A 16,341-nucleotide genomic window follows, 5' to 3' on the forward strand; every position below is an offset into this window, starting at 1 on the left:
CTTGGACATGAGTCACATGATCAGGTATAAATCTGATTCCATAAACACTGTTCAGTTCAGACATAATGATTCAAGTTGCTCCTGCCCAGCCCAGAGGTCGCCAGGCTTCGGAGACAGGCAGTAAGAGCAGATTCAAGCAAAATGTTAAGTGGCTGGCTCCGCTGGATCATGCCACCAAGGGCACTGCTGCCCTGTGTGGGGCAGGAAGTCAGGACCAGATGACAGCCCAGGAAATGTAGCGATGCCTCCGAGACTCTAGGGGTTGGGGATGTGTCCGGTACATTCGTGACACACTCCTCCCTCCTCAGTGTCTCAGACGCCGCTCGGTCACAGTTAGGGTATCCAGGAAGAGTCCTCGGGAAATGTGGAGGGGCCGGTGGTTGTCAGACATTGCTCTGGAGCTGTTCTGTGGGGTTGTCGGAGGCTGAGGACTGGCTGGGCAGGGAGGCCTCCAGGGCATCTGAGGACGCCGACGGGGACTTGTACAGGAAGTAGGCAGTAACAAAGAAGAGGAAACCCAACACCTGGGGAGACAGGAGGAGATGTTGGCCCTCGCCAGCCTGGGGGGGCTCTGTGCCCAGTCTGAGGCTGCTTTTGTAGTACTGGCTCTGCTCTTCTGGAAGAAAGACACGCCTTTCCTGCATAATTAGTCCCTCATGGGGAACCGGTGCTTCAGTTCGAGAATGAAAACTACCATTTGGTTAAAAGCAGGGGCCAACAAAAGGTGGAAGGACCTGGCACTGTCCCCTAAAAGACATGTGCCCGCCCTGTCCCTTGAAACTGAAGACTGCTCATCCTCTGGGGGTGCGGAAAAACCTCAAGATGAGGTCACCTGGATTTAGGGTGGTTATAAGCCCATAGCTGCGCCTTTGTACAGGATAAGGCAGGAGGCTGAAGGGTGGGCAGAGGCAGAGTGGAGCCCGGTCCCAGAAGGCCATCTCACCTTGAATGTGAGCCCTGCAATGAGCATGTAGCGGCTCATGGCTTCATTCTGGTACACAAAGCAGGAGCCCTGGTGCCCACACTGGTCCTGCCACAGCAGGCAGGCCTTGTCAATCACCCAGCCAAAGGCAATGGGCCCCGGAATACTGCCTGCCAAAGGAGAGAGTTTGGTTAGGGCCCTGATGGGGGAAGGAAGGGGGGCCACAGAGAGACCTTAGCTAGGCCATATTGTCCATTCATGTTCTCGGGGATAGAAAGGGGACTTCACCCCTTTTCCTGAAGAGTTGGCATTGGGCAAGGAGTGCCATGGTTTCTCAAGAGGGCCCTTTTGTGTTGAGGCAAAGCCACCTACTGGGTAAATAAATGACAATGGGTCCCTCTAGTGGGCATTTAGGGAAAAGGCCCACCTCAGTGAGAAACATGGCCGAATGCCTGCATAGTAACACACAGCTTGGTGATAGTACACCTCTAGGTGCCTTATTTATGAACACCTGTCCATGGCTTCCTCACACCCACAGTACCTAGTGTTCTCACGACAATCCACTGGATCCCCAGGGCGAAGGACCTTTGCTGATCACAAACACACCTGCAATGAAAATCGCATCGTCAGAGCCCAGGGGAAGCTGAGCTGTACACCTCAGACCCCTAAGCCAGCAAGAGTCCTGGCCACATCGCCACCTCCCTAGGTGCCAAACACCTCGTTGGGTACCAGAGACAGTCAACTCCGATGCCCCTAGACCGAGGCCCATTTCCTGGGCCTGCGGCTACCCCAGGGCCCACCAGCATCTGCAGAGCGCCACCTGCTGGTACTACGAGAGAAAAACGTGGTGAGAGCTTCTTACCGTAGCGTGGCCGTCAGAGCCGGAATGCTGCTGAGGAAGGTAAAGATAATTACAACGAACACGAGAGCCAGAAGGAGGGGCTTTCTCTGACAGGTGGAAGTGCACTTCCCTGCGGTAGCATTGCCCAAGCCAGAGGAAACCTTCTCAAGGACACAGCTACAGCCTCGGAATATCTGGGGAGCCCAACAACAACGCTGATCATATAAAGAAGGCAGATGCTTCCCGGTCCCGGCCAGAGCAGGGCAGTGGGCGGTGACCACACTCACCTTCTGGCCATCCGGGCCCGTTTCAGCACCCGCGGGGCAGCCCGCAAAGCAGGAGGAGTAGTACATGATGCCATCTGAGCCACACAGGGGGCTGTAGTGCTCCGGCTGGCAACAGTAGATGGCGTTGCAAGCCGCCCTCAGGTCCAAGTGGCCTTCAGGCAGGGGACTGTAGAAATGGGCCATTGGATGTGTGTTAGCAGCTGTGCAGACATTCCGGTATACTTCCCTGCCTGCAGGTTGCTGTGACCAACACCTCCCCACCAGTGACAGCCCTCAGGAAGGTGGGGTCTTTTCCAGGCTCACCTCCCAACGTAGCTAGCGGTCACCCCTGCCATGGGCATGTTGGGACAGTGCATGAGGAAGACAAAGAAGGCCAGTAGGCTGGTCAAGGTGCAGAACAGGCAGAATCTGATGATCCCAGAGCCACGGAGCTTGAACCTGTTCACCAGGAAGCCACCCAGGAGCGTGCCGCCACCGCCTGCTGGCACCACCAGGTATCCTGGGGAAGGAACTTGGTGAGGCAGAAACTCTAGGCCTGTCATTGCTGTGGTGTTACTACTGAGCAACGGGGCGAATGAGCACCGTGGGTGCTTAGGGAGAGCCAAGGGAGTAGGGTGGGTTCTCTCAGGCCACGCAGGGCACCTGGAAGCCACCTCAATGACTAAGGTCCATCGTGGGTATACAAGGGGCAGGGGAGGATTTGTCGGCACGGAAAAGTGGTAAGAGAGGGAGGGAGCCATCAGGTATGGGCGTCTGGGCCAGGTAAGAATGTGTCTGAGGAAAGTGGGTCACAGATGATACCCTCTCACGACCCAGACAATGAGATCTGCAGGGTGGGCTGTAGCTGATGCTTCCCACCCACACTGGTCAGTCCCTAGGCTGAGCCCAGTGCTGACCAGGGCACGGGGGCATCTCCAGTCAAAAGTGTGATCAGCAAGGCTGCAGCCCTGCCCTCCGCACAGGGAGGGCATGGGTGCTGGTCGAGTAAGGGCTCAAGATAGTGTCCAATCTTGCAGTCCATGCAAGGTCAGCCTGCCACAGAATCCTGTCAGGCAGGTACAGAGATTCAAACTTAGACCCCAAGACTCCGGGGCACCAGCTGCATGGCTCATGGGGACAGCCGGGCTCAGACCATTTCTGCAATGAATGGTGGGTAAAGTGTGTAGGAGTCGGCCCTGCCCTCCCCCTGGGAGCATTGTTCACTTGGAATTTGAAGACTATGACCAGTATGTGCAGGAGTCATAGCTGTCTCTGCAGAATATGTCAACACTCAGTCTCCTTACCAAACAACGTGGCGGCCTCGGAGGCACTCAAGCTGAACTGGGCTTCAAAGAACTTGGGGCCGAACGTGGACATGCCGGCAATGAGTGTGGCTTCGGTGGCCCCTGCCAGACAGAGCAGGATGAAGGTGGGATTTCTTAGGAGGAGCCAGATGGAGCTGGGTGAAAGGGGAACAGAGGGCAGAAAAAGACAGAGGGTCAGGATGGGCCAGAGTTTGTGTGCCAGGAACGTGCCACTCCTGAGGCTATCGACACAAAGGGCCCTGGTTTTGAGAAGGCAGCGAAGTGGTGCCTGTAGCTATCCCAGGGACACACCTGGAGCGGGTGAAAAGCCGGGCTTGGCAGGTAGTAAATCAAGGGCCCCACTGTAAGCATTTGGTACACCTGTCCTCAATACTAAAACCAGTTCCAGAGACTAGTCACAGCCATGGCTGATCTCCAGTTTCTGTGTAGGGACAAGGAGACAGACAGACCCCAAGTGAATAAAGACATTAATCACCCCTGGTAGCCATTGTGACAAAGTAGCAGAGGCTCTGGGGGCAGGTGACCACCAAGGCTGGACAAAGGGTAGGGGCCACCAAGGGCTAAGAGGTCACCAAGGTATTGGGATCTAGAAGGCAAAGGAGTTACCAAGAGAAATGCAAGCTCCCAACCACAAGCTCTGGGGAGAAGAGGCAGGCATATGTATTTGGAAACAGAGACCTTCAAGGAGTCCCTAGTGGGTTTGGCTAGCTCCCCTTCTCTTGGCCTGTATTTTGGGGACAGTGGCTATAGGATTGGCGGTCAGATGCAGCCTGCTAATCCCACGGTGACTTTGGCCTGGGGTCCTGAGACTCTAAGGGCCCAGCACTGCAACCCCTGGGTTCCCTCCCACGGCTATCCTTTCTGGGACGTGAAAGGCATCCGCCACACCTGCAGCCACACAGCTGCGAAGGTGCCTGACTTGCCTTGCCAGGACCACATGGCAGAGCAGCCAGGGTGTGGCAGCACAGACCCTGGCCAAGACAGACCACTCATCTGAGCAGTGATTCTAAAGGCCCTGCCTACCTGCTGGCTGGGAGTCAGCTCCCCTGGGGTGAGGGCTGTGTGCTGACTGTGGCATCGAACAGAAGACTGGTTGGGGTGAAACACTACAGAGCCCCTGGGAACGGAGCCTGGGGACCCAGCTGGCCATCATGCAAGCAATGGCAGGGCCCCACAGTCACCTGTCTCAGGCACAGGCCACACAGGAACAGGGTATCCCCTGAAGTCAGCTCCGGTGCTGTAGCTACACCATCTTCTGCAGTAAAGCTGCTTCTAGAAGCCTGGGTCTTTCTTAGGGGGAGGATGAATACCACTGCTTGCTTGCTATGTCTATCCTGCTCCTTTTATTTATCAAGGCTTGGCGAGCTGGTACCTGCTCCCTGCCTCCTGTGTGAGCGGCCAACACACATCACTGCCCCCATGAGAGCCACTCTTTTTGACAGATCTAGACCTAAGAGATGATAGTCCTGAACATCAGCCAGGGAGCCGCACACAGCTTCATACTCAAGCTCCGCATGGGTAGGAGGTGGGCCAAAAAGACACCACACTCTGAAGAGAAGCCAGGATCAGCTCATAGCCCTGCCATCAGCAGGCTCCGTGAGGGAGTGCATACCCACTGCTTCCTAGACACTGACCAGAGCATTGGGAGATCAGACTGGCCCCAGGGAGACGCTAAGAGGATTCCTTCTAAAGTAGAGCGCACCCAATTCTTTTAAATTTTACTTCTTAACTTGAAGGTTGAAAGGGCTTTCCAGTCATTTGCTCAACTGTGTTCTGACAAAGGAAAGCAGGTGTGGAGAAACCCTGGCCCCATCAGGGACTTACAGGCTCAGGGTGCTGACTCCTCACGGCCCCTTCCCACCTGGGGTATATCTGGTGTTGGAGAGCCATGCACAGGCTGGTCCGTTCCTAAGGTATTGCCTAGACCTGCTTAGCTTCAGGCTGTTGGCTGAGGATAAGGGTGGCTCTGTCATGCAGAACATGTTACACAAGGTGTCTAATCCCACCGCTGGCTGGTTGGCTGAGATTCTAGAATTTGCCCTGAGAACTGGTCATGCCTTTAGTGACTGTGAAGGAGGCACACATTCCTGTACTCGTTTAGTTCCAGCACCTGGCTTCAGACACTAACCCTGGGCATGAACTTCTTACTGTATAGTACTTGGTAAGAGACCCATGGGGAGAGCTGGGCAAAGCTCATGCCATGTTATGCTTCCCCAGACAGCTCTGCTATTGGGGTGAGAAGAGACCAATTTTAAGACCATGGTTAGCAGGCCTTCAGCCAGTTCAGTCATGCCTGAGGCTCAGCAGATGTGGGAGGTGATATATGCTGTGAGTATGTTTTATTGCCACTGGTTAATAAAGAAGCTGCTTTTGGCCAGTAGCTTAACAGAGAAAAGCCAGGCTGAAAGACATATACACAGAGAGTAGGCAGAGTCAGAGAGAAGCTATGTAGGCCTGCCCGAGACATGCCTGACACAGAGGGAACTTTACCTGGTAAGCCACAGGCACGTGGTGACACACAGATTAATAGAAATGGGTTAATTTAAGATATAAGAGTTAGCCAGAAATGCTTAAGCTATTGGCTGAACAGCATTGCAATTAATATAGTTTCTGTGTGATTATTTGGGTCTGAGTGGCGGGAAACAAACAAGTGGCCTCCGACAACAAATTGGCATGCCAATGTGCCAGCTAAATCCACGTAAAACCTGAGAGAGTTTGGAAAGGTATTCTAGACACACACAAAAAATGAAGTTTAGCCACGTATTTTTTTCTGGATAGGCTCTGTTTGCTGGCGGCATGCCATAACTCCTTTAAGCGAGGTCTTCCTAATTCAGTGGTAGCAGAAAAAAAAAAAACAAAAAACACATGGTTTCAAAGCAATGGCTTCCTGGTCCATACTGCCAACACATACTCTGGCTCTTTCAGTAGGCCAAGCACTTGAATGGGATTTGTGGGCAGCCTGGGTCAACTGTTCACCAGAGTTGTGGTGGTGAGCGTGTCCCACCCTGCAGTCTCAGAGGTAGTGAACATGCCTCTGCTGTATTGGACTAGACCATGGAGGTGGTCCTAGCCATGCCTGCTTAGCAATAAAAAAAAGGCATTTCTGATCAGAAAATAATTAGAGATACATAATAAAGACAGATTCAGATTAAAAAAAAGTCCTCTAAATGGGTCACAGTTTTGGATAAATGGAGAGAAGAAAATGAGTATAAAGAGTTAGCATCTGGATTATGTATACTATTGTGTTTTCTTTGATTTTTTTGACTGTGAATGAGCTAAGTGTAGAGAAATATTTCATTGTATGGATTGCTAAGCTAAACCAACATACATATTTTAAAGATGTCTTGACTAATTTGGGTCTAAGATTTGTTGCTTTGGAAAAGAGGCTCTTTTGTTTCCATAGAGGATGAGAACCTGTGGAATCCTTCCAGATTAATGTGGTTTGATGGACCAAGACCCCCCAAAAGGTCATTGTGAACATTCCAAAAATTACTTCACCCAACAAAAAGCAGGAAGCAGTTTGGAGAGAACTATGCCCAAATTCCCAAATATTGTTTACATTTAAAAGGGGATATGCTATAGAGATTTGCTTTGGTATGGATCTTGGTTTATTGATACAAATTTAAGAGCAATATATATATACATATATATATATATATATATATATATATGTATATATATTTCTGCTCTTGATTAAGGTATTGTGTTTGTACAGGTCAATTAAAAATGTAATGTATAATTAAGAAATACAGGTTAATAGATAGCCATCTATAATAGTCAAGTTTGTAGTCATGTTAGTTAGGTTTTCTAGACATATAGAGATATATTTCAGTTAGATAGGTATTCTTCAAATCTTTCAGAGACCTTCAGATTATGGCATTTAAAATGTTTTAAGAACTTAGACTTTTCATGTCAATGAGACACATCTGCTCCTGGCAGCACCAAGCTGCTTCAAGAGAAAGATAGGCATCAAAGAGGCTCCTAATGGAATTGGTTAGCCATTTGGGCAAGAAACTGTTCTTGCCTGGATTGTTTGATGCTATGCTGTATGAAGTGGACATGCAGGACCCACAAAAAAATGACTGCCAAAGTTGCCTAAAGAAGGTGAGACAGGGGCTGGAGAGATGGCTCAGAGGTTAAGAGCACTACCTGCTCTTCCAGAAGTCCTGAGTTCAATTCCCAGCAACCACATGGTGGCTCACAGCCATCTGTAATGAGATCTGGTGCCCTCTTCTGACCAGCAAGCATACAGACAGAACACTGTGTACATAATAAATAAATAAAATCTAAAAAAAAAGGTGAGACAGTCCTTCAGGGTTCCTGCTTCATGAAAGAGTCTGCCAGACATTCTGAAGGACACAGAATGACACTGTTGGACTTTGCCATTACAAGGCCGAACAGATCTTCAAATTTCCTGCTTTGTGGAAAAGTCTTCCAGCAACCATGGGCCTGTAGGCTGAAGATAGATGCTCCAATGATACAGAAAAACTTTGGGTGAAAGTCCAGGCAGTGAGATGTCTCTGTCAATTCTAGAGCTTTGGAAGTTGCTTACACTGCACTTCCTGCTAACTTAGGTAATATTATATCCTTCTGAAGTCTTTGGTGGAGTTGAAGACAGATATAGTTTTCCTTAGTTATGATAAAAGATAAAGAAGATATAAGTGTTGTAAATGTAATTCTTACTTGATACCTGTTTTCCTATATGTAATCTTGCTATGTTAAAGTTAAAACCTCCCTTTTTATTTAGACAGAAAAGAAGAGATGATGTGGGAGGTGATGTATGCTGTGAATGTTTTATTGCCATTGGCTAATTAAGAAGCTGCTTTCAGCCAATAGCTTAGCAGAGTAAAGCCAGGCTGAAAGAGATATATACAGAGAGTAGGCAGAGTCAGAGAGAAGCTATGTAGGACTGCCTGAGACATGCCAGACATAGGAGGAAACTTTACCCAGTAAGCCACAGCCACGTGGTGATACAAAGATTAATAGAAATGGGCTCATTTAAGATATAAGAGCTAGCCAGAAATATGTTTAAGATATTGACCAAACAGCATGGCAATTAATATAATTTCTGTGTGATTATTGGATCTGAGCAGCTGGAAAATGAACAAGCAGCCTCTGACAAAACTCAGCCCTCTTAAATAGGCAGCTCCTGGCTCTCCTAGGTGAGCAGTAATGGGATCAAAGCCTGTGAGGCCTTGCACCACCACCTTCTCCAGCCTCACCTTGTTCCTCTGGGGTCTCTGGGGGGGGGTACCCTTGCCCTCCCCGTGTTACAACAGGCTGTGAAACTCAGCCCCGCCCACAATACCCTCCGCTCCCAAGTGGTAGATCAGGACATACGAATCTGCATCGTTTTCTAAGACCCCAGTAGCTCAGAGACTGCACCTTGCTTGATATATACAGACAGCAGAGCCGGGCCAGACAGACAGACAGACAGACAGACAGACAGGAAAGGGGCATGGAGTGAAGAAGAAAAGCCTGGAGAAGGCCTCCCCAGGGGAGGGAGGAGACTAGTCAGTGAGAGAGGCAGGAGTTGGAAGAGGCCTCTGCTCCTGTGGTTCTCCTGTCCTGTGTCTGGTTCAGAACTGCAGCTCCTTGAAGCTTCTGGTAGTGAATGCACAGGTGAAAAGACAGGAGTGGTCGACTCTGCCTGAGGGGCTCTGGGGAAGGCCTCAGGGCCTGCAGGTGCACAGGGAAGCATACCACTGGAAAGACATTTGCTCTGTGGGGTCTCCAGTTAGTAATTCTGGCCTCACCCAGAGGCTGTGCCCTCATCCAGTAGCTTACTGCTCGTGTCTCAGTGTGCTTGGTGGGTCAAGAAGGGGATTGTGGATGGTATAGAGTGTGCACTGACCCCACATGGGACCCATCACACATGCACATACACACATGCACACACACGCACACACGCATACACACACACACACACACACACACACACACACACGCACACTCACACACTCCTTACAGGGGCAGGTCTCTGACAGTCTTGCCAAAAGCTGGGTTGCTCACTGCTCTGTGGCCGTGGTCTTTCAGCTGCTGGGTCTCCGTTGTTCTCATAACGACGTAGCGCTGGGAGCCTGCAGGGACAGAGTCGGTAGACAGCTACAGCTTCTAGAGGACATCACGTATTCCACGGAGGCTGTCCCCACACCGCTCCTCCACCCCCCTCGGGACCTGAGAATGTGGCATGCAGACACGTATGTATGCAGCATTGCAATCTAAGGCCTGAGGATGAGGCTGTCATGTGACAGGACTGCAGATATGTGGGCCCAGAAGAAGGGAAGCGAGGGGGTCATTTCTGGTGAAGATACAGGAGGGGATAGCAGGCTGGTTTTGCCAACCTTGCTCTCCACATAGAGGGGAGACCGCGATCAAAGATTCCACTCCCCATTAGTGGAAATGACAGGGAGAAGAGGACAGGACAGGACAGAACATATATTCTGCCTCCTGGTTGGGACCTCTGTACCAGGGCAGAGAACTCACCTGGCAGCTGCCGGGGATAGCCAAGGATGGGGATGGCGATAAGGAAGGCAATGATCCCGGCTCCCACGAAGCCAATCCACCAGGCACCAACCCACAGTGGGCTGTCAGTGGTCAGCTCCGTCCTGTTGGGAGAAGCCGTGGTCTTTGGATTACTGACCGGTCACGCATATCCTTTCCAGCACATGCATGGGGTGCTCACTCCCCCTAGGATCTCTGTGCAGAGGGCAACAGAGGCCCATGGAGCTACAGCCATGTGTTCACATCTTAGACTGGAGAGGCCCTCTGATAATGGCCACTCCCTAAGAGAGCAGCTCCTCAGATCCTGACTGCTGGACCCAGGGAAGCTGCATCTGGGCCTCAAACTGAGACCCTGGGGGCAAGGCCCATTGGGGACAGGAGTTTCAAGTAACAGCTGGTGTCCCTCCCCAGCCAGCTGTCATCCTCAGGGCCACAGAGCTCAGGGGACAGAGGGCTCAGCTGGAGTTCTCTGAGCTACCCACACAGGAACCATTAGGCGTCCAACTGCCATCTGCATAGGAGGTGGGGGGGGCTCTCAAATTGAACAGAAAAAGTCATGGGAAGGGAGCAACTGGCCAGTGGGATTTCATACCTGGGAAGAGAAGGGTGCAGGGGAAGCAGGGATGGAGGGATGGCAGGCTAAGGGGCAGAGGAAGGACTAGGCAGCAAGGCCAGGGCAGCAGTGTAAACCCCTATGCGATGGTGTAATAGGAAGCTGCCCCGATGCCTGGCTCATGCTCCCACCCCCATGTGCAGAATCACTCAGAACCCAGAGCCCATGGGGCACAAGACATCCAGATCCGGGGACACGAGCCTTGACCTACCTCAGGCTCTACACAGAACACGCACCCTTGGCCCCACAGTATCAACCCAGGGCTAGAGGCAGCATTGTGAGGGGGCAGAGCACTAGCAACCTCGCTGGCGCCATCTGCAGAGAAAGTCCCAAGGTGGGGTGGTGCCCAAGACCCAGCACAGCCACCAGGAAAACTCAACAAGAGGACACAGGGCCAGGCCACCTGCACAGCCTTGCTGGACGGTAGCCAGCAGGGCCACCCCAGCCTCCCTGCTCTGCCTCCCTCCATCCCTCTCACTCCTCACTCTCCCATTACGTTTACAAGAATTAGATACTGAAGATACAGACACGGTGCCTGTCACTTAAGAGAAGAGCCTGAAGACACACGGTCAGGTCAGGGCTTCACCCCCCCCCCCCCATGCTTCCCACCTTGCCCTGGTTATGTCCTCAAAGCTCCTGCATACCCCCAGCCCCTGTAGCCAAGATTAGCCCAGATTTTCCCTGCTCTAGCCTCCTACTGTATATCAGACATCCTTTGGGCCCACAGCATCCTGGGTGCTGAGGAAGGCAGGCGATATATACCGCGTTACTCACCGTTGGCTCAGTTCCGTGTAAATGTTTAGCATGGCTCCTCCAATCAGGTAGCCCGCCGCAGGTCCAAGGATGGCCGCCGTGTAAAAGATGGCTAGAAGGCAAAGGGAGTGTGCAGCCGTCACACACCACGCGGTGGGCCCTCCTAAGAGATGCTCCCACCACAATCCCGTGACTACAGCGCCACCGTGAACCCCTTTAGGTCAGAGTGTGTCTGTGCAGCCTGCAACTGGGAATGACATTCAGTCATGGCTCTTAGAACGTCCCCAGAAGCGCACTTTGGACATCATTTGCATCCATACGAAAGCAGATATGCCATGACTCCACTTTGCATGGTGAGGGCAGTGTCCATGAAGGAGGAAAGGCAGGCATAAGAGGGCACAGCCGGAAGCGAGGGCTGTTCGCAGGAAAGAGCGGAGCCTACAATGATCGCTGGGCTCCCTGTTGCATCTGCCCCCTGACAGGAGCCTGAGCTGGGAGGGTATGAAACCCGAGGCCACCTGGGTAGACAGCGAGATTAGCAGCATTACACGCAGTTGCCTTGAAGGTCACAAGCCACGATATAGAAACTGTGAGCTGCTTTGTGGCTTTGCCTCAAAGTCTCAGCATTCCTGAATTCTTACCACTGATTTACCACCTAGGGAGGCCGGGCTCAGAGTGTACACAGAACACACAGGGAGCCGGGCTCGATTCCTCCCCACTTACCTTTGCACAGGACTCCTTCCAAACCACATAGAGGCTCAGTGCCAGCTAGCCCTGCCCTAGCCCTGCCTGAGGACTTGGGGGTCCCTGAGCAGACTCTGCCTAGTGTGGGCCAGTGCTGAGATTTCTGGCTTGAAGTCCCTGCAGGGCTTCTTAGAAAAGTCAGCATCTGTTCCCCTGTCTTTCATAAAACCTCGATGGCTGTGCCACTTCAAGTTAGGGCCCCTGGGTCATATGTCGAAGGGAGGGGCATAAGATCACCTAGCCAGGTTCCTAGAAGGTATCCACTTCATTCCTCCAATGTCACAATCTGGTCCCTTCTGCCTACCCGTCCTGATTCCTTGGAAAGCCCCACTCACCAATATAGATGGGCGAATAGTTTGACTTGACATTCTCATCCAGGTAGGTGACACCCAGTGTGTAGAGGGGTGTGGCGCCCACACCGTGCAGTAGCTGACCCAGCATGAAGACCAGCCGGTAGCTGGACAGACCGGAGTCCATACACTCCACATGACTCCCATTGCCCAGACACGCCCCGGTCCCCACCTCCTCATCCATCTTCACCTCGTAGTGGCCAGCGGTGAAATGGGGCAGTGCAAATACCAGGGAGCCAATGCCCAGGACCAGCACGCCCCAGCCCAGCCAGCGTGGCTTGTGCCCCTGGCCCCCAAAGTAGCTGACGAAGGTGAGGCAGAGGCAGGCGGCGATGTCGTAGGAGCTGGCAATGAGCCCGCTCTGGTAGCTGTGCAGGTCGAAGCGCTGCTCAATGGAGGTGATGACGGTGTTGATAAAGCCGTTCACGATCATGCCCTGAAGGAAGGAGGCTGCACACAGGAAGAAGAGGAAGCCCTTGGGGGTGTTGAACACCTGCAAGCACTCGGGGGTGAAGGCTCGCCAACCACACAGCGTGTCCTTTGGCCCTGCGGATGTGTACTTCACCTCACGGGCTGTCTGGCTGCTCCGCTTCTCAGCCTGGGGCTTGAACAGGAGTTGGCTGGAGGAGTCCAGGGGGCTGTGGGCAGAGCGCAAGGAGGCCGGGGAAGCCCTGCTGCTGGGTGGAGTGTCACAGCCGCTGTCTGTGGCAGAGGACGCACTGGCGAAGAGGTGCTTCGGGAGGGAAAGGAAATGCTTGTCCCCCATGCCGTGCTGGGGCATCTCCAGCCTGGTGCGGAGGGCTTTGGCAGCACAGCAGGTAGATGCAGTAGAGTTGGCTGAGAGGACACCTTGCCGCTGGGTCTACTCTGTGAACAGAATTTCTTGTTAGCAAACCTTTACCTGATCCCTAATCTGTCGAAATTCCTACATGAACATTCAGTGCCCACACAGTCCACCACTGGGATCAGCCTCCTCTGACCCAGAGTGGCCTCTGGCCAGCCCCTCACTCATACGTCCTGCTCCTGACCACAGGCCTGCCACTAGTGAGCTACACCTGCCCTGGTCCCAGGGACTGGATTCCAGCAGACTTTGAAGGTATGGCCACGCCTGAAAATGCTGAAGACAGAGCTATTAGATGGGGCCACCAATCAGTGAGCAGAGCTGAGGCACAGAGGAGGCCTACGGTCACACTGGGTACCTGGACCCTCACTGAGTGGCTTTGCCTGCCTGAACTGTCTTCTGCCGTAGGAGCAGAACTGCCTGCAGCCATCAGTGATTCAGACCTGAACCACACAGTTCCAGAGTCCATAGAGTACAACACAGCCATCTTTTGGAGGACACTGTGACCCACCACTGGGCCCAGGCTGACTTTAACAAGCTGGCACTGTCAAGGAGCCAGTTCTAATCTGAGGCTGTGAGCAGTAGAGATTCTGCCATAAACATTCCTGGTGTAGTCTGTGCCAGCAATCAGGCCTGGAGGGACTATTCATTCTGCCAACACTTTCTCTACAAGCTGGTGTCCCTGCCAGAGAAAGACGGTGTCAGAGGAGAACACCTGAGGCAGAAACGGTTCATGCCGTGGGAGTCAAACCTTCCTTGGTCAGCCAGTGTAGCCAGGCCCCACAGAGACAGCAAAGTAGCTTGTACATACGTGTGTGTCTATGCACATATATGCACATTTATGTAGAGGCCAGAGGCCAACACAGGGTGTCTTCTTCCATTAATTTCTATTTTGTTTGATTTTTTAAATTGCAATTATTTATTTGGGGAGGGGTGCACACAGTTTGCTTGTGGCAGTCACAGGACGGCTTGCTGAAGTCAGTTCTTCCTTCCAGTAAGTACGTCCTAGAGATTGAATTCAGGTCATCAGACACAGTTGGCAAGTGTCTCCACAGGCTAAGCGATCTCACTGCCTTATCTTTTATGACAGGAACTCTTGTGAAACCTGGAGCTCACTGATCTGGCTAAGCTAGTTGCCCAGCAAGTCCTAGAGATCTTTTTGTCCCTGTTTCCCTTGCTCTGAGATTAGAGATTACAGGTGTGTGTCGCATTGCCTGTCTTTTTACATATATCGTGGGGTTCTGACTCAGGCCCTCATGTTTGGGCACCGCGCTCTTTACTGCCTGAGTCATCACCTTCTCAAATGCAGCGGAACAGGACAGAGGAGGGACAAAGGGGAGCGGGGCAGGACCAGACGAGAACAGCCATACGGCACACCAGCCTTGGAACTTGGGGTTGAAACAGAAAGCAGACTCCTAGGGCACAGGGAGAGTCAGAGGGGAAAGACTCAAAGTCGCCAAACTCAAGGTCACCAGTGTGTTGTTTGTTTTAGCCTTTAATCCAGGCTGGCCTCATGCCCACTGTGGTCCCTCCACCGCCACTGGGGACTACACAGGTGACAGGCAGATGGGTATACATAGGATGTAATGGAACTCAGATCGCAGCAGGCAGTAGGAAACAGGGATTTCTTCCTTGAAAATGAAAGCCACCACCATAGCATTCTAGACGTCAGTGTCCCAAAACACCAGCGTCACCACGGTTTAACCCGAGCTGAGAACACTGGCAAATATTTGAAGCACAATCTAAAATCAGACTTATCTACATTCTACACTGAAATGAGCAGGTTGAAATCCTTCTTTAAACATTAACAAGTGACGCTCTGATGTTTGCTGCCTTTCCACTGTGGGGTGGCAGAGTGGATTAGGCTTGTGGCTCACATCAGTCATACCAGCCTATGGAGGGGGATGGAGACAGAAGGATCACAAGTTCAAGGCTGACCTCAGCTAGAGACTCTCACTCAACAAAAGGGCAGGGCTGCGAGGTGGTAAAGATGGCTCAGCAGTGAAGAGCGCTGCTTTCCTAGAGGACCCGGGTTCTGTTCCCAGCACCCATAGGTGTTGTACAACTGCTTATAACCTCAGTTCCAGGAGGTTCAATGCCCTTTTCTGGCCTCTATGGGCACTTGCACACAGAAGGTATATACTCACACAGCCATGTGAATAAAAACTAATGTTTAAAACAGGCCAAACTTAGTTGGTAAAGTGTTTGTCTTGCAGGCCTGAGCACCCAAATTCCAACCTCCGGAACACATGATTTGTTTGTTTGCTTGGTTGGTTTTGGTTTTTCGAGACAGGGTTTCTCTGTGTAGCCCTAGCTGTTGTGGAAGTAGCTCTGTAAACCAGGCTGGCTTCAAACTCACAGAGATCCGCCTGCCTCTGCCTCCCAAGTGCTGGGATTAAAGGTGTGCGCCACCACCCGGCTTGCTGGTTTTTTGAAGCTGAATTTCACAGGGCACACTTGCAATCCCAACACTGAGGAGATAGAGACAGGCATATCCCTGGGGCTCACTGGCCAGTCAGTTTAGCCTACCTGCCAAATCAACAAGACACCCTGCCTCAAAAGGCAAGATAGATAGCACTTCACATACATGTACACCACGTGGACCTGCACACACATGAACACCAGCACAAACATACACCACACCATCACCACCAATAAAAGGGAAAGGTGTCATTGCACGCATATCAACCCTTGGACCACTATTGCCCACACCCAAAGCTGCCATTCTGATGTCAGGAGTACCGTGCTGCTGAGCTATCTATGTCCCAGCTGCTAGCTTTCAAGTTTCTTCCTAGGACCTGCTATATTAGGCTATGGCTGGAGCAGCTTCAACGCCATTCTATAGGCACCACCCTCTGGAGGGCCTGGCTGTGTGTGTAAGGGTGGAGTTCAGGGGAACCCGGCACCCCAGATTACTGTCTTCGCGATCTCGGTACACGTTTAGCTTCATAATCTCATGAGCCAGTTCCTAATAGCAAATCCCCTTATATTTCTCGTTGCTTGTCCTCTGGAGAACGCTGCCTCATGCAAGGTCAATCCGTTCCTTTGGTACTGATACGGCTCTGCTATGGGTGGGACCTCTGCTAGGCACCCGGGTTCAGGGATCCGCCCCTAGGATACCATCCCTATTACAAGGATCCCACAGCAGCCATACGTGAACAGTCCTTAGGAGCTCCTTGCAA

The 16,341-nt window shown here is 52.0% G+C and overlaps 1 protein-coding gene across 1 annotated transcript; it reads right to left on the reverse strand.

The window, feature by feature from the left end:
* Positions 1-351: 351 nt before the first annotated feature.
* Slco4a1 (solute carrier organic anion transporter family member 4A1) lies at positions 352-13,176 on the reverse strand. Its single transcript, XM_038331851.1, has 11 exons — positions 12,304-13,176; positions 11,246-11,336; positions 9,841-9,962; positions 9,323-9,434; positions 3,334-3,488; positions 2,354-2,549; positions 2,051-2,216; positions 1,785-1,957; positions 1,464-1,528; positions 944-1,092; positions 352-524 (listed from the first exon to the last, which is right to left on the reverse strand). The coding sequence occupies exons 1-11, from the start codon at positions 13,097-13,099 to the stop codon at positions 384-386; spliced, it is 2,166 nt and encodes a 721-aa protein (XP_038187779.1). The 5' UTR covers positions 13,100-13,176; the 3' UTR covers positions 352-383.
* Positions 13,177-16,341: the final 3,165 nt, after the last annotated feature.

Source organism: Arvicola amphibius, chromosome 5 (genome assembly GCF_903992535.2).
Source record: "Arvicola amphibius chromosome 5, mArvAmp1.2, whole genome shotgun sequence".
NCBI classification, from domain to species: Eukaryota; Metazoa; Chordata; class Mammalia; order Rodentia; family Cricetidae; genus Arvicola; species Arvicola amphibius.